Genomic DNA, 23,319 nt, shown 5'->3' on the forward strand with positions numbered 1-23,319 from the left:
CAGGAAGTTTCAGGAGTCATCCACTTTCCCCAGAGGAATTGTATACAGTATTTGTTTTCATTTTTAATTTTCTTTTTCCTCTAGAGAGCATGGATTTGTGGAGCACATCCATGTTTTCATGTCATTAGCATGACCTTTTCAGGAGATGTTATCACAGAGTCAAAACAAGCCATCAGAGATATGCAAAATTGAATTGAACTCAAGGGAATAGGATTACAAACGAAAGCCCATTGGTAAGACAACTTTCACTTTAAAAAATCACGCATTTCCCCCCTTTTCACAACTGTAACTGTGAGTTTGGAGTTGGAGTGGAAGAGGGGAAAAAAGAGTGAAGGGAAAGAAGTACGAGGAAGATTCTAGAAATGGGGACAATTTAGGGGAAGGGATGGGAGCAAAGTCCTGGCATACAGATGCTAAAATCAAAACTCTTGCCCTGTTCCTTAGCGGCTTGGTGTCCGCAGTAGGGTCTTTCCCACAATCTGTGGCCTTGGCAGCTTCTTGTTGCCTCTAGGTTGAGCAGGCTCTTGCTCTGTTGTCCCACCTGGAAATCCTTCAGTGTGTCCTGGCCAGAGTCCCATCCCCACCCTTCACATGTGGAGCTTCTACCTGCTACACACATTGTTCCACTGATGCTACCTCAGGCCCAGCCCTGGGCAAGGTTGTGATGCGGCTGAGGTGTCTGGGTGCGAATCAAGAATTCTGGAAGGAGTTTTGGGTTCCAGCTTAGTAATTTACCAAGTCATCAGCCTCCTGGATCCTTGCTTTCCTTATCTATAAAATGGATATGTCTGTCTTCTCGAGCTCATAAAAAGTTGTAAAGATCAAATGTGTAAATATGTGGGCAAGTGCTTATGAAAGGTAAGGCTTGTATCACCATAAGGGGGTGTCACTGATAACCAGTGCATGACAACCTGCTGCCTCCAGCCTTCCCCATGTGAAGCCTATGGTGCTCTCAGGCTCCCTCCTCCCTGTCTTTCCCCTCTCCTATCACAAGCTGCTCTTTGTATATAACCGCTATCTACACCTTAGTATAATGATATTAAATCAGAGATTTATATGGTTAAATCTGAGATAATTACAATTTGTCCAGAGATATTTGCATATATATATATTTTTTCTTTTCTTCACATGTAGGGCATTTGTTCATAGGGAGGCCACAAGTTTTGTGTCCCTCATGACAGTGTCCCGAGATTCCTGTTGGGTGTGTTGTAAACAGAAGAGCCATTCTTCAGGCCCCCTGCTCTGAGCGAGATATTTGCATATTAAGTGTCATCTCTATTTGGGTGGTAAAAAGATTTAGTCCTTGTTCAAGAAATGTTAACTGACAGTTTGGGGTAGGAGAGAGAAGCAAGGCTTTCCACTGTATTTAATGTCTGAATTATCCCATCTGAGCGGAATTCAGTGTGAAACTTTGGATCAATGTTTTAAAGGGACAGCTTTAGAGACTTCCATTTTTTTCTTCTATGCACAAAGGTTTTTTAAAAAACTGGAATCATATTACAGTCACAGCATCCAGTGGACCAACGTGGTCCACTGAGAGACATACCAGTGAGAGAAAATGTAAAAATTCTTAAGCCAGATGACTTGGGTTCAAATCCCAGCTCTTCCATTTATTACCTGTGTGTCCTTGAGCAGGCTATTGAACTGTTCTGGGCCTCAGTTTCCTTATCTGTAAAATAGGGGAAATTAATAGTATCTACAGAGATTTGTTGGGAGGATTGAATAAATAAGTTAATGGGTCTAAAACACTTGGAATAGTGTCTGGCACTTAGTAAGCATTAGCTAGGATTTATTACAATTGCATGCTTGAAAAAATTTAAATCATTCAGAAATTTAATTTTAAAACTAAAAAAACTCCACTTAAGCCCTCTACCTCCCACTTTAACCTCACTCCCCTTTCCACTGGCCAACTGTTAGCAGTCACCTTGTAAACATCCTTCAAGAGTTTTTAACTGATTTATTTTTTTTAATTTCTGCATATTATGGGGGTACAAATGTTTAGGGTACATATGTTGCCCTTGCACCCCCCCCAGTCAGAGCTTCAAGCATGTCCATCCCCCATGATTTATTTTTAGAATCATGGAAATATAATATACTCCGTATTCTACCAGCTTGTTTTTCTCACTTAACCCTGTAACTAGGAGTAATTTCTGGGTCACTACATCTAGTTCTACCCACTTTTTCCTATGGGCTTCATAATATGCTACAGCATATTCCACAGTTTATTTCACCAATGTCTTGTTGATGGGTATTGGGGTTGTTTCCAGTTTTCTGCTATCATGTTCACTTTTTATGTATTCTTTTCATAATTCAAAACCATCAAGCTGAAGCCCAGCAGGGCTTCCTTATTTCACCATGGTAGCTCATTTCCTATTGAGCAAAGCTTCTTCCTCAGGTCAGCTCTTGCTACACCCTGCAGGGGTGGGAGCTTTTTCTACAGAAAGAAGAAGTAGAATGATCTGTCCTGGGCCTTAGGAGTAAACACACCCAGTCCCGCGATAGTGCTGCCCACACAGCACCCTGCCCCTGAGGCTCCAGGACAGCTTAATAACCTGCTACAACAAAATCAACATCACTTTGGCTCCAGCGTGGCTGATGGCACTTAATAGGGCATAATAGTTCTGGCAACAGACAGGTTCCTTCTCACAGTGATTTCACCCCCTCACTGCAGAGATGTGTGCTCCAGTGTGACTCTGTGCCTCAGTGTCATCCCAGTACATACTCCTGTGCTCAGGGGTCACTGTGCATATGATTCCCTTGTTGGGAATGTTCTTTCTTCTCCCTTCTAAATAAACAAATCTCCCTTTGAGGATGCAATCAAATCCAACCCCTTTTGTGAAGCTTTCCCAGTTGCTCCAGCCGACACTAACTCTTCCCTCTGCTGAATTTCTTCGACAAGAATGCCTTCTAAGTGCATAGCCTCTGGGTAAGGATGAACCCCTGGACCACAGAGCCAGTGGTTGCAGAAGGTTTAAAATAGAAGACCACAATCTACCTAAATTCCATAGAAATAAAGTTACTATAAGTGACCTATAAACAGAGACACAATGGAACATATTGGAGTTAATATAAACAAAAGGGACTTACAGGTTGGAAAGCACAACACCCACAACAAAAAAAGAAGGAAAGCAAAAATCTAGCATAATATTTCTCAAAGTGTGGTCTGGGGGGCTTGTTAGAAATGCAAATTCTTGGGTCCCACCCCAGACCTACTGAATCAGAAAGTCTAGGTGTGGAGTCCAGCAATCTGTGTTAAAATGAATCCTGCAGGAGACTTCGATGCACCTTGAAGTCTGAGAACCACCAGTTTGAGTACAGACTCTGAGTTTGGATCTCCAGCAAAGTAGAGACTTTAGCAACCACAAGTCACAGAAGGTGTGAAGAAAGCAAGTAGAGAGGGCTGCAGGTGTTGCTCTTGCTGCATCCAAGTCAGCTACAAATATTATTGAGCACCTGCTGGATTCTGGACTAGGCAGCAGGAAATAGGGAAACAAATCCAAGTGACATGTGGTCTTTTAAGAGAAAACAGAATGCATAAATAAGGCAATAGTTATACAAGATAAGATGGCCTCACTGCCAATGTGAGCGATAGGGACCAGTGGCTCCCAAAAGGAGTCCCCTGAGTAAGCTTGTTACGAATAAGATTCCTAGATCCCACCCTGTAAAATGGAGCCATTCTTTTCCTTGATCTGGACACTGAAGCTCAATTAGGGCAGCGTAGGTTTGCATAAGCTTCCTTGGCAGCCACTCCACAGTGTGTTCTTATTGCATCTGCTGTCAATTAAACGCCCTCTGTGTGTTTCCCATCAATTGCTATTAAGTTAATTCTTTCCTATCCTGTGCTTTTGCGGTTGATATTTCTTTTTTTTTTTTTTTTTTTTTTTTTTTTTTTTTTTTGAGACAGAGTCTCGCTTTGTTGTCCAGGCTAGAGTGAGTGCCGTGGCGTCAGCCTAGCTCACAGCAACCTCAAACTCCTGGGCTTGAGTGATCCTTCTGCCTCAGCCTCCCGAGTAGCTGGGACTACAGGCATGCGCCACCTTGCCCGGCTAATTTTTTATATATATATCAGTTGGCCAATTAATTTCTTTCTATTTATAGTAGAGACGGGTTCTCGCTCTTGCTCAGGCTGGTTTTGAACTCCTGACCTTGAGCTATCCGCCCGCCTCGGCCTCCCAAGAGCTAGGATTACAGGCGTGAGCCACAGCGCCCGGCCTGATATTTCTTAATGTAAGTGCTGGACTTTACTTTTATCTCCATAATATCTCATCCTGTTAGTGTTAGTCCAGTCACTCAAAATATTATATAAGCTTGACCTTGTTTTTCAATTACTTCCCAGGCTTAGTTGTCTCGAATTCTAATAAACATTAATTCTGTACACTTGGAAGACGACATATCTGGAGCTCAGGAGAGGTGGAGGCAAGAGATTTTAAAAAAAATTTCCACATATTAGGTACTTACTCCATGTCAGCTACTGTGCTATGCGTACACTGTCTTATTTCATCCTTATACTAGCCCAGTGAAAACAGGTATTAATATCCTATTTTACAAATGAGGAAACTGAGAGGAAGGGACAAAGATAAGGGTATCCTGTTCTCTGAGGGGTTTCGGCTGTCAGTCTCAGTGATGACTGAGCATGCAGATGTTCCTACACCTGCAGCCATTTGAGCCCCACCAGTGGATGAAAGCCTCGAATGGGAGGGAGAGAGAACAGAAGAAAACTTACTCCTCCTTCCTTCTCTGTAGGGTGACATCTTTTCAACCTTTTCAAGAAAGTGAGGTCAGGTGTAGGAATGGACGATAAATAAATACAGATAAAGCTGGATTTTAAAAATAAAGCTTATTGGTAAATAATGCTATAAAATGTGACTTGGTCATACAGGTATCTGTTACATGATGTTGGAAGTTGCATAGTGGCTTTATCAGACTAATATAATTGTTTTTCCTTGATTTCCTGTTTAGGTTCTACAGGAGGGAATGATGATTAAGTGAAGGGTTAAGCCCACACGACCCTACTTTATCTGCACAGCATTCATGACCATTTGATATTTTTCTTATTGATTATTTCTCCCCCATTGAGTTATGAGCTCCGTGAGAGCAAAGTCCTGGCTGCCTTGTTCTCCTCTGTATCCCTATTCCCTAGAATAGTACCTGGCATACATTAAATGCATGACATACCTTAGATGAACAAATAATGACTGTAAATATGGCATACACAATCTACATTTTAAAAAGACTTAACATTGCGGTTTTGGCTTGGAGGAAGCCAAGGTGCAACTTTCTTCGGGTTCATCAGACACCAGCCACCTCCACCATGCCGCCTAAGTTCAACCTCAACGAGATAAAAATCATGTTCCTGAGGTGCACTAGTGGCGAAGTTGGTGCCACGTCTGCCCTGGTCCCCAAGATCGACCCCCTGTTCCAAAAAAGATTGGTGATGACATTGCCAAGGCAATTGGTGACTGGAAGCAAGGGCCCCCATCCTTTTTGGCACCAGGGACCCTTTTCATGGAAGACAATTTTTTCCACACACAGGAGTGAGGGGACACGAGGAGGAGGGGAAGGCGGAGCTCAGGTGGTCATGCAAACGATGGGGAGTGGCTGTAAATACATACAGATCAAGCTTCCTTTGCTGAGCCACCGCTCACCTCCTTCTGTGCAGTCTGGAAGACAATTTTTCCCGGGGGGGGGATGGGCGAGACGGAGCTCAGGCCACGGTGATGCGGCAGCCGGTTCCTAGTTCCTAACAGGCCACTGGTACTGGGCCTTGGCCTGGGGTTTGGGGACCACAGACTGGAAGGGTCTGAGGATTACGGTGAAACTGACTATTCAGAACAGACAGGCCCAGATTGAAGTGGTACCTTCTGCCTCTGCCCTGATCATCGAAGCCCTCAAGGAACCACCAAGAGACAAAAAGAAACAGAAAAACATTAAACACTCTGGAAATATCAATTTTGATGAGATTGTCAACATTGCCAGACAGATGCGGCACCGATATTAAAGCCAGAGAACTCTCTGGAACCATTAAAGAGATCCTGGGTCTGCCCAGTCTGTGGGCTGCAATCAATATTGATAGCCACCACCCTCGTGACATCATAGATGACATCAACAGTGGTGCAGTGGAATGCCCAGCTAGCTAAGAAGTACAAAGGAAAATATTTCAATAAAGGATCATTTCTCTCTCTCTCTCTCTCTCTCTCTCTCTCTCTCTCTCTCTCATGCACACACACACACACACACACACTCTCTCTCACACACAAGGTTTAAAAGCAATATAAAGGCTGAGCAAGGTTCACCCTGGATATAGGCACACAGCTTACATTTTAAGAAAATACTGGCCGGGCGCCGTGGCTCACGCCTGTAATCCTAGCTCTCTGGGAGGCTGAGGCAGGCGGATTGCTCAAGGTCAGGAGTTCAAAACCAGCCTGAGCAAGAGCGAGACCCCGTCTCTACTATAAATAGAAAGAAATTAATTGGTCAACTGATATATATATATAAAATTAGCTGGGCATGGTGGCGCATGCCTGTAGTCCCAGCTACTCGGGAGGCTGAGGCGGAAGGATCGCTCGAGCCCAGGAGTTTGAGGTTGCTGTGAGCTAGGCTGACGGCATGGCACTCACTCTAGCCTGGACAACAAAGCGAGACTCTGTCTCAAAAAAAAAAAAAAAAAAAGAAAAAGAAAATACTGCTAACATCTTTTGCCAAGCCAAAGCTACCTTTTCATAATCTAAAGAACAAATACTGCCCTCTGATGGTACAGGGTTTTCTTTTTTTCCCCTATTTTTAATTTCAGCAGCAATAAACATCCTGGTTTCCTTAAAATCAACCTACAACTTCATGCAATGGCAGAGCCATTGGGAGGGGGTTTAATATGCACAATGTGCTTGCTATATACATTCAATATAATTCTCCTAGCCTACACCCACACTCCAACTTTTCCAACTAGATTGCTGCCCCACCAGCCTCTCTTATATAGAAATTCTAGCTTCCTATTGGTTAACTTGGCTGTGCTAGGGTTGGCCTGTGCAGAAATGCTGTCAGGACAATAGTGACACAACTTTGCTTGCATGAGCCATCTGGGGTGACCTAGAGGGGGGTGACCCTTAATATGGCAATTGTCCTTTATATGTCTGGCTTCTCAACTTGGCCTCTTTCCTTTTTTGCCTCCAGGTTTCTGCTCTTGCTTGCTTCCTGTTCTCAGCTCCTCTCATAGTTGGAAATGTAGAAAATCTAAGTAAAGTATGTTAGCCCATTGCATCAAAAGGCTAAAAAGATGTTAATCTCTTTATCGTATGGGCTATCTGTGTCAAAGTATAATTTTTAAAATTTAAGAAACATAATTCTCACATAACTATAAACTGCATATATGTTTAAGACTTATTAACTCACTGGCGTAGGGGACCACTAAGATGGTAAAGCTGGTTCAAAGAGTATTTTGAAGAACTAAGAATTTGCAGGCATTCACACAAGGGGATGTTAAAATAAAATTGCTAGGTTAGATACAAAAGTGATTAATGTTGTATAGGGAAATAAACCATAACTTTCATGGTTATCTTTTTTACTAGACAGAAATCTTCAAGTTAACATGTAACTACACAGTGTTTAGGCTTTAATCAACTAATAAACAGCAAAGTCAAACACAGTTACATTGTTCTAGAAATTTAAATAATCCTTGGGCAAGCTTTTAAACAATGCCACAATATGACATTGAAAACATGTGTGGCCTTCATCCTTTGCCTTATTTGTAGGTTTTGGATAATAAACATACTTAGCTATTTTTCAAGGTCTTATCTTCTTCTTTTAGTCTTTCCCTGTTTTGGAGTGTGTTATTACTTCTCAAATAGTGAATAGCAGATATAAGAGAGAGAAAATATAAATTTCTCAAAAATTCTTTTGCTATTAGTTGATAATTCTAATTTCAGGATGGGGAGAAAACAGGAAAAGTGAGGGAAGAGATTAAAAGTTTTTGATAAAATAAACCTTAATGGATTTTAATTTATTCATTCTATTTCTGTGATTCATTATCAGAAGTAACAGACAACTTTAAGTTTCCTGAGGATAGAGAATGCATCTGAACAAAAATGTGAAAGTTATCTAGTATCCAGTATATAATAACAGGGAAGAGAGACAATGAAATCAAGAAATATTTAATATAATACTAGTGATGACATCTCTTGGCTCAGGTTAACATTTCCTTCTAAGGAGAGAGGCATATGGTAATCTTGCTGGCCCAACTACACAAGACTACAATTAACAAGATCAAAGGTGGTGAAGAATGCAGCCCTAATGGAATTTTCTGACCTAAGATTCTCTCACTAGAAATTGAAAGGTTCCTAGATCAGATGTCTATGTTTAAGTTAGGAACAAGGAGCGTTCATTCAATTTGAAGAATACCCTGTCTGTCTTGAACACATACTACCAACTTTTGGGGATTTTTGTTTTTTGGTTTATTTGCTTTTGGTAGAGCATGTATAGAAATATTTTTCTGATATCTACATATACACATATGTATTTATATTCTGATTATACATTTTAAAACTATACATATTTAAATCAAACCCCCCTAATTTTTCATCACTTCTGTCTTCTGCACTTTTTCTTTCCCCTTTCCTAAACATCTACTATATAATTCCACCTTTTTACATTTTCTTCTTCAAATTATTGGTACAGTTGCCAAAACCATAGTAAGCATTTTATACCTACCCAAATGACTTTAAGGTCCAGCTGATTCTCTTCTCCCTTTTGTTCCTCATCAGTGTTCCTAAGATCTTTCAACATCTGAGCTGTTGCTCCCTCAGACTCCTTGATTTCACAAGACTCCATAACTTTCTTGATTTTATGGACTTCCCTCTCTATTTGTCTTGGTCTGGACCCTGCAGATGCTGGATCTTATTAGTGCCAGAATTTGTTAAACTTCTTTAATCTCTTAACTCAGCATTCCCCTTCTCTGACTCTATTGCTTTATCTGTTTTCTCCCAAGCTTACCTGCCCCAACTTGCTAACCCTGCCCTGGTGCTCCTTCCTGGTACTCTTGATTGCTCAGCCCCTCCCATTTTACTCAGCTGCCTGCTGGCTGCACAGGACTCCACCAGGCTTAGATTCCAAGGTCTGCTGCTTTGTTCCACCCCTGCCAATTCCTGAGTCCCTTATTCCTGCTCAGTTCACTGTATCAATCTCTTCCCAGAGGCCTCTGAGACACAGATGGCCCTTTGGGATCCAAAAATGGAGGAGGCTTGTTCTTTTGTTAACAGGAGTTTTTGGCTGCAAGAAACTGAAAAACCATTTTAAATGGGAAATTTATTTTTTATTTTATTTACTTTTTTTAGAGACAGGGTTTTACTCTGTCACTAAGGCTGGAGCACAGTGGCATGATCATAGCTTACTGCAGCCTTGAACTCCTGCCTCAGCTTCACACCTCAGCCTCTCAAGTAGCTAGGACAACAGGTACATGCCACCATGCTGGGCTACTTTTTAAATTTTTTGTGGCAGGTGGGTAGAGGTATGGGAGCATCTCACTATGTTACTCAGGCTGGTCTCAAACTTCTGGCCTCAAGTTATCCTCCCACCTCAGCCTCCCAAAGCACTGAGATTACAAGATTACAAACACTGAGATTACAAACCGGGTATGAGCCACCATACCCCGCCCTAAAATTGGCAATTTATCGTTTCATTTAGCAATATGTCGAAAGGTAGGGTAGTCTCCAGGAGCAATATTTCACGGATCTGGGTCCGTCTTTCTGTGATTCTGTTTGTTCTGCCCTCATCAATGGTTAATGTCATGCTCAGGCTGGCCACAAAATGACTACAGTATTTCCAGATATCACATTCAGACACAACCGTGTTTAGAGAAATGGAGGGCCTTTTCTTTTCTCCAATAAATATATAACACCTTTCTCATAAGTCCCGATAGACCTCCCCTTCACATCTCATTGGTCAGAACCAGGAGGTAACATGGCCATCTCTAAACAAATCATAAACGCTGGAATGAGAGGACTGGCATTTATTTAGACCAATCAGGATTTGTCTTTGGATCTGAGACTTGTGTGGGACGCTTATACCAGAACAAACAAAATTGGGCCTCTGCTGGCAATGAAGGAGATTAAGGATGTTGAATAGGTAATTAATAGTATCTGTGACTGGGCACAGTGGCTCATGCCTGTAATCCTAGCACTTTGGGAGGCTGAGGCAGGAGGATTGCTTGAGGCCAGGAGTTCAAGACTAGCCTGAGTAAGAGCGAGACTCCCATCTCTACAAAATATAGAAAAATTAGCCTGGCGTGGTGCCAAGTGCCTGTAGTCCCAGCTATTTGGGAGTCTGAGACAAGAGGATCACTTGAGCCTGGGAGTTTGAGGTCGCAGTGAGGTATGATGATGCCACTGCACTCTAGCCGGGGAGACAGAGCAAGACCCTGTCTCACCAAAAAACAAACAAACAAAAAAATCCCTACAGTATCTGCTATAGTGTGAAATGGTGAACCATTGAGACAAGGGCTTTATAACCATAAAAGTAAACATTTTTGAGTTTGAAGGTTGATTGTTAATTAAACCATTAACATTCTCTTCTTGTAGATTTGACCATGGGAAGCTATTTTGTTTTTTGGGGAGAGATGGATTATTCATTTTTGTTTGACCCCCCCTTCCCACAATCTACTATCTCCATCTATGTCGAACACATTCAACCTCAGCTTTCTACCTGAAAAAAGGTCTTCTGGTCACCTCCCATTTTCACCCTTATGACTCATTCTTTCCCATTGCTCCTCCCCAGTGTCACTCTAATAACATGTCTCTGCTTAGTCCATTAAAGAGAAAACTGAAACTATTAACCTCACTGAGCCCCTGGCATCATAACTGGCCTACATCAGTCTTCTGTCTTCTTCTTCCCTCTCCTTTAAAGCTGTTTATTTCTAGACATCCTGGGGAGTTTCCACAGAATAAATACTCAAAAAGTGCTTTATTGAATGAATGTATTTATTCTGTCCCTTCTCCAATCTTTTTTTTTTTTTTTTTGAGACAGAGTCTTGCTCTGTTGCCGTGGCATCAGCCTAGCTCACAGCAACCTCAAACTCCTGGGCTCAAGTGATCCTCCTGCCTCAGCCTCCCATGTAGCTGGGACTACAGGCATGTCCCACCATGCCCAGCTAATTTTTTCTATATATGTCTAGTTGTCCAGCTAATTTCTTTCTATTTTTAGTAGAGATAAGGTCTCACTCTTGCTCAGGCTGGTCTTGAACTCCTGACCTTGAGGGATCCTCCTGCCTCGGCCTCTCAGAGTGCTAGGATTACAGGCATGAGCCACCACGCCCGGCCTCTCCAATCTTTTTCCATCTCCACCTCTATGCAGGGCCAAGGAAGTTTTATACGTATCTTTGGCCCTTCTTGCTTGGTCTTAGAACACCGGTCTGCAGACATTTTCTTCTTATTTTCTAACAGCTTTATTGAGATATAATTTATATACTTCAATATATATTAATACCATATAATTCACCTGTTTTTAAGTGCACAGATCAATGATTTTTAGTGAATTTATAGAATTGTTTAAACAAAACACAATACAGTTTTAAAGTGTTTCCATCACCCCTAAAATCTCTCTTATACCCATTTACAGTCAATTCCCATTCCTTAGCCTCAGCCCTGGGCAAGTGATAATCTGCATTCTGTCTCTATAAGGTTGCCTTTTAAAAAATATTTCATTTAAAAAATATTTCATTAAATAGGCCACATAATATGTAGTCTTTACTATCTGGCTTCTCTCATTATGTGTTCAAGGATCATCCTTTGTAGCATGCATCACTACACTACTTAGTTTCTTTTTATTGCTGCATTATATTCTATTTTATGGATATTCCACATTTTGTTTCTGCATCCAGCAATTGATGGACATTTGTATCATTTTCACTTTTTGGCTATTATGAATAATGCTGTTATGAACAGTTACATACAAGTGTTTGCATGACAAATACTTTCATTTCTCTTAGGTAGAATTCTATGGGTGGAATTTCTGGGTGGTACAGTTTGAGTATTCCTTACCCTAAATCAGGGGTCCTCAAACTTTTTAGGCAGGGGGAACCAGTTCACTGTCCCTCAGACCATTGGAGGGCCAGACTATAGTTTAAAAAAAACTATGAACAAATTCCTATGCACACTCCACATATCGTTTTTTGAAGTAAAAAAACAAATGGGCAAAAATACCCTTATGTGGCCCCGGGGCCGTAGTTTGAGGACGCCTACCCTAAATGCTTGGGACCAGAAGTGTATCAAATTTTGGATTTTGAAAAAATTTTGAAATTTTTGCCTTATACTTACTAGTTCAGCAACCCTAATCCAAAAATCCAAAATCTGAAATGTTCCAATGATTATTTCCTTTTAGCATCATGTTGGCACTCAAAAAGTTTTGGATTTTGGAGCATTTCAGATTTCAAATTTTCAGATTTGGGATGCTGTGAACCTGTGTAATGAGTTTCTGTGTAACTTTTAAGAAATTGCCAAACTGTTTTCCAAAGTTGCTCTAACATTTTACGTTACCACTAGCAATGTATGAAGGTTCCAGTTTCTCCACATCCTCATCAACACTTGTTATTATGTCTTTTTTTTTTTTTATGGACATTCTAGTGGGTATGAAGTAGTATCTTATTGTGGCTTTAATTTGCCTTTCCCCAATTGCTCATGCTGTTCAACATCCATTCATGTGCTTTGCATGCACATGGCGTATTTCTTTGGTGAAATATCTATGTAAATCTTTTGACCATTTTTAAATTGTGTTCTTTCTCTTCTTGAGTTGTAAGTGTCCTTTATATATGCTGGGTATAAGTCCTTTTTCAGATATTTGGTTTGCAGATGTTTCCTCTTAGTCTGTGGATTGACTTTTTATGTTCTCAATGTTATCTTGGAAGTGCAAGATTTAAAAATTTTAATGAAATCCAATATATCAATTTTTTCTTCTATAGATTGTATTTCTGGTGCCAATTCTAAGAACTCTTTGCCTAACCTAAGATTATGAAGATTTTTTTCCTTTATTTTCTTCTAAAAGTTGTAGTTTTAACTTCTTCATTTAAGTCTATGATCCTGTTTCCTTTTTATTATCTTGCAATTTCTATCCTAATCACTCCCTTCAAGCTTCATTATTGAATATTTCAAGCTTCATTACTGAATATTAACAGAGACCTAGTTGCCAAATCTAGTGGCTTTTCCTCAATTTTCATCCATTACTACTTTTGTAAAAATATTAGATAGGTGATTAAATAATGACAAAACCTTAATGAGTAAAATAATTGGGAAAGTACAGGTAGACAGATCTGGTCTTGTGAATCTCCCAGGACAAAATATTTAAGGTTAAAAAACTCACTGTACCTTGACACAGAGGGTACTTGATATATACTTTCTTAATTGATAAATAGAAAAGATTCTGTAGGTCAGTTGTTGGGCTGACTCAGGGGTTCATATACAGTCTCTGGTAAGAATGCAGGACACTTAGAAGTCCAAATGGAATTGGAATCCCAGGCTCACATGTGAACAAATTTATACCCTTCAATGAAGCAGGGAATCTTAGGACTCAACAGACTGAGGATAACCTAAGGCAAAACTGAACTTTCAGGGCAGTCCTTGAAGGATTGAGCTTTGTAGGCTGACCATGTGTCTCCAGAACTGGACTATAGCTAGATCTGCTCTAAAAAGTGGAGGTTAGAGGGAATGTTAGAGTTCTGTAATATTGAGATGAATTAGACTTTGGTTAGATACAATATTAGGTACAGAAAGACTTAAGGCAAAGTCAAGTGTTTTATGTTTTAATATGGAAGAGGCTTGCATATGTTTACAGACTGCACAGAATGAGCTAGCAAAAGAATGAAGCTGAAAATGAGAGAGAAGGGGACACAGAGAAAGAATAATTGATGAAGCAAGGTCACAAGAGGAAGGATCCAGAGCACTTAAGGTAACCAATTTCTCTGCAGAGTAGGAATTGTGGGGGAGAAAGTGGGGGGAGAACTATCCCATTTTACTTTTATACTCTGGTAATTGTTTAAATTTTTAAAATAATGAATATGTATTAATTTTAAAATGGAAAAAACATTTCAAAGAGCTCAGCAGAGAAATTAACTTTGGACAGAACAAGACACATGGAGAAAAGATCCCCCAAACTGCTCAACTCACATGATCTCCCCCTTCTGCTCTAGTTATAGTCAGTACCTCTATTGCATATGTGCTAATTTTGTTGCTTTGGCTAAACATGTAACATCTCAAAGGCAAAAGTTATGGACTATTTTGTATCTTTCTAAAACTTCTAACCTAGAAGACAAATGAGATGTGCTCAATAAACATCAAAAAACGTGAATTGGGAAGTGTGCTACAGATGACATTATCATCAAAAGATAAATATTCTGCTACATATGGGAATTTAGTATATGATAAAGGTGACATTTCAAATCAATGGGGTAAAGATACATAATTTAATAGATAGTGGTGTGGGACAATTGGATGGGCATCTGGAGAAAAATCAAGTTGGATTCATGTTTCACTTCACATCTTAGAGCAAAATAAACTCATATATAGAAAAAATTTTTTAAAAAATAATCTTGGAGTGAGGAATGCCTTTCTATATGACTGGAAATGTAGAAGTATAGAAAAAATATGATTAAATTTAATCACATTTAAAAAATTCTGGCTAGAAAATTATAAAAAAATTTTTAAAATATTGACAAGGTGGAAGGAAATACTTGCAGTTCATCATAGACCAAGGACTAATTTCCTTAATAAATAACTTTTATAAATCTGTAAGAAAAAGACTAGCAACCCAATAGCAAAATGAGAAAAGGACATAACAGTTATTTCACACAAAAAAATGGCTCTTAAATATGTGATAATACTCAGTCCCACTCAAATAAGAGAAACACAAACTGTGAGGTACCACATTTAAATTATAAAATTTGGCCAGGCATGGTGGCTCACACCTGTAATCCTAGCACTTTGGGACGTTGATGCAGGAACATTATTTGAGGCCAGGAGTTCGAGACCAGCCTGGGCAATAGTGAGATCTCGTCTCTATACAAAATTTAAAAAAATTAACCAGGTAGGTGGCATGCGCCTCTAGTCTTAGCTACTCAGAAGGCTGAGGCAGGAGGATTGCTTGAACTTTGTTCGAGGTTACAGTGAGCTATGATGACACTGCATTCTAGCCTGGGCAGCAGGAGACCCTGTCTCAAAAAAAAAATGTATATATATATATATATATATATATATATATATATATATGTATATATTTATAGCTTGATTAACACTCTATTGATAAATATAGGGAAAAGGTATACTCTCATGTATTGCTGACAGTTTAAGTTGGTACAACATTCACGATAAGTACTATCTATGTAATGGTAAAATACACTCCAACTTTATCTCCTACCATTTTCTCTTTTGCCCAATCTATATTAGCTATATTGACCTTCTGTGTTTCCTGAAATATGTACACTCCAGCCCCAGGGCCTGTGCACTTGCCTTTTACCACTAATGCTGAAATACATATCAATTTTTCCTTACCTCCTTCAGGCCTTTGTTCAAACATTACTTCTTCAGTTACCTGATCTAAAACAATTGCTCCCACCTGTTCTACCATTCTTTTACCCTGCTTTTTCTTCACAGTATCTATCATCTGACATTATTCTATGTATTTATGTTCATTGTCTCTATTCTCCAACTAGACTATAAATGCTTTAAAAGCAAGGACTTTGTTATGTATACTGCTGTATTCCCAAACCTAGAATAGTATGTGCTTAGAATGTAGTAGGTGCTCATTAAGTACAAATACTGAATGAGTGAACCTCTACAGAGGACCACTTAACAGTATCTATTAAATGTTAGATTGCACATACCCAGCAATTTCTCTTTAGGCATTTATCCTATAGATATGCTCACATCACACATGTGCAAAATGGAGAATGTACAAGGTTATTGGCTGTAGCACTGTATGTAGTAATGAAAGAAGACCACTCAAGGTCAACTTTAAAAATAAATTAACTACATCTACACAATGGAATAAATTGAATACTATGATACAGTAGATACAGAAAGATCTGTTCTGATTTCAGATCTAATTCTGAAAATTCTTTTGCTACCTTTGGCAAATATACATATGAGAGATGACTATCTTAAGATCCTGATGATAACACTACAAGAATGATTCCATTAATGGGGCATTTAATGGTAAAGAGACTAGTTAGTGATGGACAAGTAGAAGAAGTGAATAATTATTTTTACAGTTTTATTTAATGAATACTAATTTCCTCATAGAAAACATGGAATTTCTATCATCTAAATAATATTTTAGTAATAAATGTATCTATACACAGACAACCTTGTTAAACAAAGATCCTCTCTTGTAGATCCAAATCATGAATAGGTCTAAACTGGCAGCACTTATTGTTCATTTATTATGGGTGGATTTCCCATTTTATAAACAAACCTCTTATGGGAAGAGTTTCAGGGTTTCAGAATATCTTTGGTATATATTTCCTGATATGATACCAGAGGGGCAGAATTCCCCTGTTGTCCATCAAATGACATCTACTTGCAGCTGCAGGGCATTTTACAGGGCACTCTTCCACTATAGTCAAACACATATAAAGACAATGCATACAGGATAATTCCCTATACCATATATGCCCTCCAATCTTGTCAAACTATAATTTGCTTACTGTTTCTCAAATACAAATTTCTTTTTTTTCTGCCCACTTCAGATGCTAATCAAATACAAATTTCTATTTCTTGTTGTTTTACTACCTTCTCCCCTCCACTCTTCTTTCTAGTTGTTCTCATCTGGAATCCTACACAAGCTTCTATCCAAATATTACCATTTCAAGGACTATGCAAAGTCCTGTCTTCCCACTAAAGGACAAAGTCTTCCCCTACTATTCTACCCTATGATAATCTAGGCTCTAACCTTTTTTAGCCTTTATTTAAGCATCTGGCTCTAATCTTTTCACTGCCTAATACTGTAAATTAGCTTTTCACAGGTTTTTGACTTATCTTCCAATTAAACTGTAAGCTCCTCAAAGGCAGATTCCTTTATTCTCTTTTTCCTATATTTCTCGTGCACCTACATAGTAGATGTTCTAAATATCCTGGTTTTGAAAAGTAACATGGTCATTCTAATTATGACCAACATATACATTTAGTGTTCTTTAAAGATTTTTTTCTAGAATCAATTTATGTACTTTGTATAAATATGGATATTTGGCTAGCCCAGTAACTTTTTTGAGTGTCTGGTATCAGAATTCATCAGCTGACTCTGTGTCCCAGCTACAGGACTGCAGTTGTTCATCCTGTGGGAACTCAACCTCAACATCATAAACAAAATTTGGATCATCCTTCTTCTTCTGATTTTTCTCAAAAAGTTCATCCATGATGCTCTTCCTTTTGGCAAGTTCCTTGTCATCTAGTTTGTTCAGGTCTTCCTCAGGATCAATGGTTGTTTCCCGTCGAATTTGTTCCATTGTTTCTGCCAAACTCTGTCCCCACAAGTAACCTCGTAAAAGGCTGAATAATTTCTCCAGCTGCCTCAGGGATACTTGTTCCAGGTAACTCTTGTGTCGTGGATTATTCTTTAATTGTTCAGCAGCTCTGGAGCAATCTAGGAGGGAGAAAAAACCCTGTATACTACATACATCATATATACACAAACAACTGATGCACTACAAACTACTTCAAGAGCCAAAACAGAACAAAAAACTCAGAACCCTGAAAGCATTATCTCCATTATAGCCAAGTAGCTACATGGCTTTATAAGAATGAATTATTATATACAACCATTCTTTACATTGAACTTTGAATATGGTGGGGGAAGGATGTATTTTTTACCTCCTCAACTTAAAATCATTTTGTGGAGATGTTAAATACTTTCAACTGGAGAAAATAAGAAGAAAAAGTGGTATCATAGCTTTTAGATAGCAGTAGTGATACTAATAAAAATCAAGATTCTAAATAAACATTTGGAGTAAGAGAAGGGAATTAATATTATGGAATAATGCTATCTCCTTCAACCCATATAATAATCCCCAAAGGATTAAATTATCAATTATAAAACTGGAAAAAAATTATCAATTTCCTTCTACAGATTAGGAAATGGAAGCGCACTGATAGTAATTTAGCCAGTGTCATACAGCTAGTTCCTGTGCTGTGATTTGAACCTAGCTCTGTCTAACTCTAAAAGCCATGTCACTCCATTGCATGTGACTCAAATTATTCTTGTTAAGTGATTTAGAGAATATTTTAAAAAGGAGGCAAGATAAAACATGAGGTACCTGAAAACTTTGAAAAGTTTCGGACTGGCATAATTCGCTGGCGACTTTTCCCCTTGATTTCATTCTCATAGATTAAGATAATAGCTGGAGGCTGGAATTTAATCCCACATTTCTTGGCAGTGTACATTATTCTCACATACACTTCAGGGTAAATCAGAGGAAATCTGATGAAAATGTGTTAGTTGCATAATGACTTCCTGCTAAAGGAAAAAGGAAAAAAAACAATTAGGTATTAGATAAATCTCACTGCCCTCCTCTCTCCTCCCTGGTTGATCTGGCTCTAGTCCAGTTCTGGAGACATATGCTCAGCCTATGAAGCTCACTCCTTCAAGGGCCTGAAAGGTCAGTTTTACCTTGGGTTAGTAGCTTCAGTCTGTTGGATCCCTAAGATTCTCTGGTTCATTGAAGGATGTAAGTTGGTTCACATGTGAGCCTGGGATTGCAATTCAGTTTGGAACTCTAAGTGTCCTGCACTCTTATCAAAGACTGTACATGAACCTCTGAGTCAGCCCAACAACTGAATGGTAGGGTCTTTACTATTTATCAATTAAGAAAGTATGTATCATAATGAGTGCTGATGTGCACCCTCTGGGGGACAGACACGCTTGAAGCTCTGACTCGAGGGGGGAGGGGGAGTAAGGGCAATATACATAACCTTAACATTTATACCTCCATAATATGCTGAAACAAACAAAAAAGTATGTATCAAGCACCCTCAAGGTACTATGAGTTTTTTGTCCTGAGTGATTCATTAGACCAAAGCTGCCTACCTTGTATTTTTCCAATTATTTTACTCATTGAGCTTTTTCCAATTACTTATTTGATCATCTATCTTTCCTTCTACTCTATATGCTACTTGAAAGTGGGGAGCATATCCATTTTTCACATCTCAGCACAATACCTGGAACTTAGTAGGCATTTCATAAATATTTGTTTAATGCTATGTGTTAATATAAGATAGCCCCTGTATATCCTCTAAGTATTTACAGTCTGGAAGTCTGATCAAAAAGGCAGACCATAGGACAAACTAGGATGGAAAAAACAAAAAAAAAACAAAACAAAAAAAAAAAAGGCAGACCTGACACAGAATTAGTCTCTTCACATACAAAACAATAATCTCACTCTGTTGCCCAGGCCAGAGTGCCGTGGCATCAGCCTAGCTCACAGCAACCTCAAACTCCTGGGCTCAAGCGATCCTCCTGCCTCAGCCTCCTGAGTAGCTGGGACTACAGGCATGCGCCACCATGCCCAGCTAATCTTTTCCATATATTTTTAGTCATCTAATTTCTTTCTATTTTTAGTAGAGACAGGGTCTTGCTCTTGCTCAGGCTGGTTTCGAACTCCTGACCTTCAGCGATCCTCCCACCTTGGCCCCCCAGACTGCTAGGATTACAGGCATGAGCCACTGCGCCTGGCCTACATGGCTTTTATTTCAGCTTATTTGTTTCACTATATGGTATTTTTCCAGTTATAAGAAACATAGCTATTTGATTGTTTATATTTTTATTCTCTCTTCTCTACCCTCAATGCCAAAAGACACTTAATTATGTGAACTGCTTTAGATGTGGCTATGACATTCTCAAGATTGCAAATGTTAAGAAACCTTGAAGTGCTGGGCATGGTGGCTAGAACTGTAATCCCAGCACTTTGGCAGGCTGAGGTAGGAAGATCACTTGAGCCCAAAAGTTCAAGACCAGCCTGGGAACAGAGGGAGACCTTATCTCTACAAAAAAACTTTTTAAAAAATTAGGCATGGTGGTGTGTTCCTGCAGTTCCAGCTACTAGGGAGGCTGAGGTAGGATGATTGCTTGAGCCCAGGAGTTCTAGGCTGCAATGAGCTAAGACAGTACCACTGCACTCTAGCCTGGGAGACAGAGCCAGACCCTGTCTCTTAAAAAAACAATAGGGAAGGGGAGGGGAGAAACATCTGAGGTAAAGTGGCTTAGTGTGAGATATCTTCATAAATTCAGTTCTATTAAGAATCACTATAGGAACATAGCCATTTTAAAAATACTTAACAGTGATTATACATGTTCATTGTAGAAAACTGGGGCAAAGGAGGGGGTTAGGAAACATATATAAAATAATCACCCTTGATTACTTCCACTCTTTTACTAGGTATATATATATTTTTAAAGTATAACATTTTTTAATATCATACATACTATTTCCCGACTTAAATTTAACAACCTATGTGGTTATTTTGTCATTAAATATTTTACTAAAATGCAATATTTTATGACTGCCAAGTGTTTTGTTTTATGAATGTACCATAATCTGTATTAGTCACCACTTATTGTTGGACATGAGAATGTTTACTCTTATGAAATTAAAATATATAAAGAACTGCTTTTTCAAATTCTTGTGCGCTGCTTTGTCAACGGAAAAAAAAAGCCAAACTCTGTAAAATAATTTGAAAGAGATTTACTCTGAGCCAAATTTGAGGACCATGACCCGGAGCCACTCCAAGAAGCCTTGAGTAAGTGGACTCGTTATGGTTGGGTTACAGTTTGGTTTTATACATGTCAGGGAGACAGGGGTTACAGGTAAAGTCATAAATCAACACAAGGGAGGAATACATAGGTTTGGCTGGAAAAGGTGGGCCATCTCAAAGGAGGGGCTTACAGGTTATAGGTGGGTCTAAAAATTCTTTGACTTGTAATTGGCTAAAGACCTGACCTTTGTCTAGAGGCTTGGAATGTTTCAACAAAAGCCACCGGACATAGATTTGCGTGTAAATTGAGGAACTGCAGGTTTGTCTTGCATACCCTTAGGCTTGTTAATGGGTTACAAAGGATGTCCCCTAGAAGGGAGAGGGGCATGACAAAGCAAGTCTGACCTCCTTCCTCCTGGCAGGCAATTTAGTTTTAGGACATTCCTTTGGCCACAAGGGGGGTCCATTTAGTCAGCCGGTGGGGGGGTGAGCCTTAAAATTTTATTTTAGTTCACAGCCTGGAAATTGATGCGTTGATCCTCCCCCACTCTACTTCCTTTTCTTTTCTGTCTTTTTTTTTTTTTTTAAATCAACACTACTCCCAGTTCACCTGGCTAAAATTCTGTTAGTAAACTTTCTAGGAGATCCCATAGAGCACAATATAAACTCCACACATTCAAGCAAATGGCTGTACTCGTGAATGATGTATGCAACTGATACTCAAAACGTAGTTTGACTACAGAATCCTTTCTTTTTAAAATTTAATTTTTACTAAAACACTTTTGTACTCTGTTTGGAATGTAAAATAATTCTATGAGAGAACAAAAAACTATTGTTCTCTGCCCTACTTTTCATAGGGAACCAGTTTCAATTTTTAAAGCTATGTCTTCCAAAATTTATCTCTGTATTTCTTAACAACATGAGTATACTGCTATTCTCAATTTTAGACAGTATTTTTGACATACATTCTCTTTCCTTTTTGAGACACTCACTTTGAGGCCCTTAGAGCCCTCTGTTCTGCTTCAATCTGCACTGGATACTCTCTAGGCCTGCTTACAGATTCCATTCAGTTCAGAAAGACCCACAGTCCATTTACCTAATTATTCTTGCTGGATTTGAATACACTTTTCCCAGAGATAAGGGACTGCCCATAATCGTAATTATCCCCCACAGCACCTAAGGAGGATACGGAGTTCCCCCGGGGCTAGATGATCCTTTTCCCACCCACAATCCCAGTAGTCCAAGGCTGACTTTCTTACCCTTAGAGAAATACAGAAAGTGCATCTTCTCCCGCAGGCCAACGTCTAAACCGCCGGGAGGGGGTTGTTTCCATCCAACCGCAGCGCATAGAGGAGCACTTAAGTCGACTGAGGGCGGTCGACAGGCGCTGCAGGAAGAGGCGACAGCCACAGCCCAGCAGACGTGACTGTGGAGCGAACTCCTCAGCAGGAGGCCTGAACTCCGCAAACACCTGGAAGCGGAAGTGGAGGCCGGATCAGGTGTCAACAAGCCGGCACCCACAACAGGGTGCCGGGGCTCACATTCCCGCAGGGCGCTTGTCGAGCGGTTCCCACAGCAACAGCCCGGGCGCACGCCACCGCGCTTGCGCCGCTCCTCGCCCCGCCCCCGGCCTGGACGGCGAGGGGCGGGGCGGCGAGGGGACGCGGCCTGCCGCCTCACGCGGCGCCGGAACTTTTGCTGACCAGGGCTGCAGGTAGAGGGGGTACGGCGGGGCACGCACAGAGCCCTCGGCCCCAGTCCCTAAGACCGCGGCAGCGCGCTCTAGGAGCGGCGGGAAGCGTGTGCAGGCCCCCTTCTGCGTCCGCATCTGGTCCCCGCACGCCGGCGTCCTGGCTGCTTGCGCCGTGGCTGTCCGGGCAGTAGCCTGGCTGCTCCTCTGGGCGGTGACTGGGCGCACCCGCTGGCCCGCCACGGCTTTCACCGCCCCTTCTGACCCTGGTAAAGGGAGGGGCGGGGCTGCGCGAGTGCAGGCGGGGTTTGGGGGCCCCGGGGGTGGGGAGCAGCCCGGACTCCCGGGTCCCCTCCAGCTCCGAGGGTTGCAGAGGGCTTTCGGGTAACCAGCATGGGACCCTGGAATGGTAGGGTGCTCTGGAGGAGGTTAAAAACAAAGGCCGCGTGCTTTCCTCCTCCTTCCCGCCTTCCCTCCGGTGTCTTCGCTTGTGGCCGATCCTGGGTTTCTGGAGAGTCGGGCTTTGTTGGTCGAGGCGAGACTGGCCGTACTGTTACTAAAGTATTGAAAAGGAAGTACAGCCGTGAAGTGTCTTAGGATGATCTTGTAGTGCATGAAGCTTCTGACCACCAAGGGGCCAGTAAGGGAGGCCTTGGCGCTCTATGAAGTGTGAGAATCCCCAAACTGAATATACAGACTGGGGAAACGACTAGTTTTATCTATACCTTTGATAATAGACCAGATTGGGCTGAGTTGTTTTTTTTTTAGTGACTCTGGGTTGGGCAAGCGAAGCGCTGTGGATCCGGCCCAGAGCCAGACGCGGCCCCCGCCGCGGTGGAACTTGTGATGTAGTGAGGGAAACAGACGCGTGCAGGAGAGATTAAAATAATGTGATAACGTTTGATAGGGGAAGGA

General features: G+C 40.6%; 2 protein-coding genes, 1 non-coding gene and 1 pseudogene across 4 annotated transcripts in view; 2 read left to right on the plus strand and 2 right to left on the minus strand.

Moving 5' to 3' along the window:
• Nucleotides 1-1,126: 1,126 nt before the first annotated feature.
• LOC142875469 (small nucleolar RNA SNORA11) lies at nucleotides 1,127-1,249 on the minus strand. Its single transcript, XR_012922823.1, has one exon. It is a non-coding gene; the product is annotated as a small nucleolar RNA SNORA11 (small nucleolar RNA).
• A 3,990-nt stretch (nucleotides 1,250-5,239) lies between these two features.
• LOC105879811 (large ribosomal subunit protein uL11-like) lies at nucleotides 5,240-6,661 on the plus strand (annotated as a pseudogene).
• Nucleotides 6,662-13,761: 7,100 nt separating this feature from the next.
• On the minus strand, nucleotides 13,762-22,305 carry CEP19 (centrosomal protein 19). 2 transcript variants are annotated; one of them, XM_012780332.3, is made up of 3 exons: nucleotides 21,974-22,305; nucleotides 18,281-18,477; nucleotides 13,762-17,610 (listed from the first exon to the last, which is right to left on the minus strand). In XM_012780332.3, exons 2-3 carry the CDS (start codon nucleotides 18,405-18,407, stop codon nucleotides 17,249-17,251), a joined length of 489 nt encoding a protein of 162 aa, XP_012635786.1. In that variant the 5' UTR covers nucleotides 18,408-18,477; nucleotides 21,974-22,305; the 3' UTR covers nucleotides 13,762-17,248. The 2 variants fall into 2 exon arrangements, with proteins under 2 accessions (XP_012635786.1, XP_012635785.1); XM_012780331.3 differs by having other exon boundaries at nucleotides 18,281-18,480.
• Nucleotides 21,399-23,319, plus strand: part of PIGX (phosphatidylinositol glycan anchor biosynthesis class X) — a 34,651-nt gene continuing 32,730 nt past the window's right edge. Inside the window, exons 1-3 of the mRNA XM_076000135.1 lie at nucleotides 21,399-21,419; nucleotides 21,980-22,213; nucleotides 22,433-22,673. Of these exons, the coding sequence (XP_075856250.1) occupies nucleotides 21,399-21,419; nucleotides 21,980-22,213; nucleotides 22,433-22,673 (496 nt within the window). The remainder of the gene's footprint in view (nucleotides 21,420-21,979; nucleotides 22,214-22,432; nucleotides 22,674-23,319) is intronic.

The sequence above is a fragment of the Microcebus murinus genome, chromosome 1 (genome assembly GCF_040939455.1).
Source record: "Microcebus murinus isolate Inina chromosome 1, M.murinus_Inina_mat1.0, whole genome shotgun sequence".
Taxonomy (NCBI): domain Eukaryota; kingdom Metazoa; phylum Chordata; class Mammalia; order Primates; family Cheirogaleidae; genus Microcebus; species Microcebus murinus.

Bases quoted from the DNA above. Each gene is read 5' to 3' on its own strand.
- CEP19 (XM_012780332.3), bottom strand. From the start codon at position 18,407: ATGTACACTGCCAAGAAATGTGGGATTAAATTCCAGCCTCCAGCTATT. The intron at 17,611-18,280 runs GTACCTCATGTT...TCTCCCTCCTAG, and splicing joins AAACTTTTCAAAGTTTTCAG to ATTGCTCCAGAGCTGCTGAA.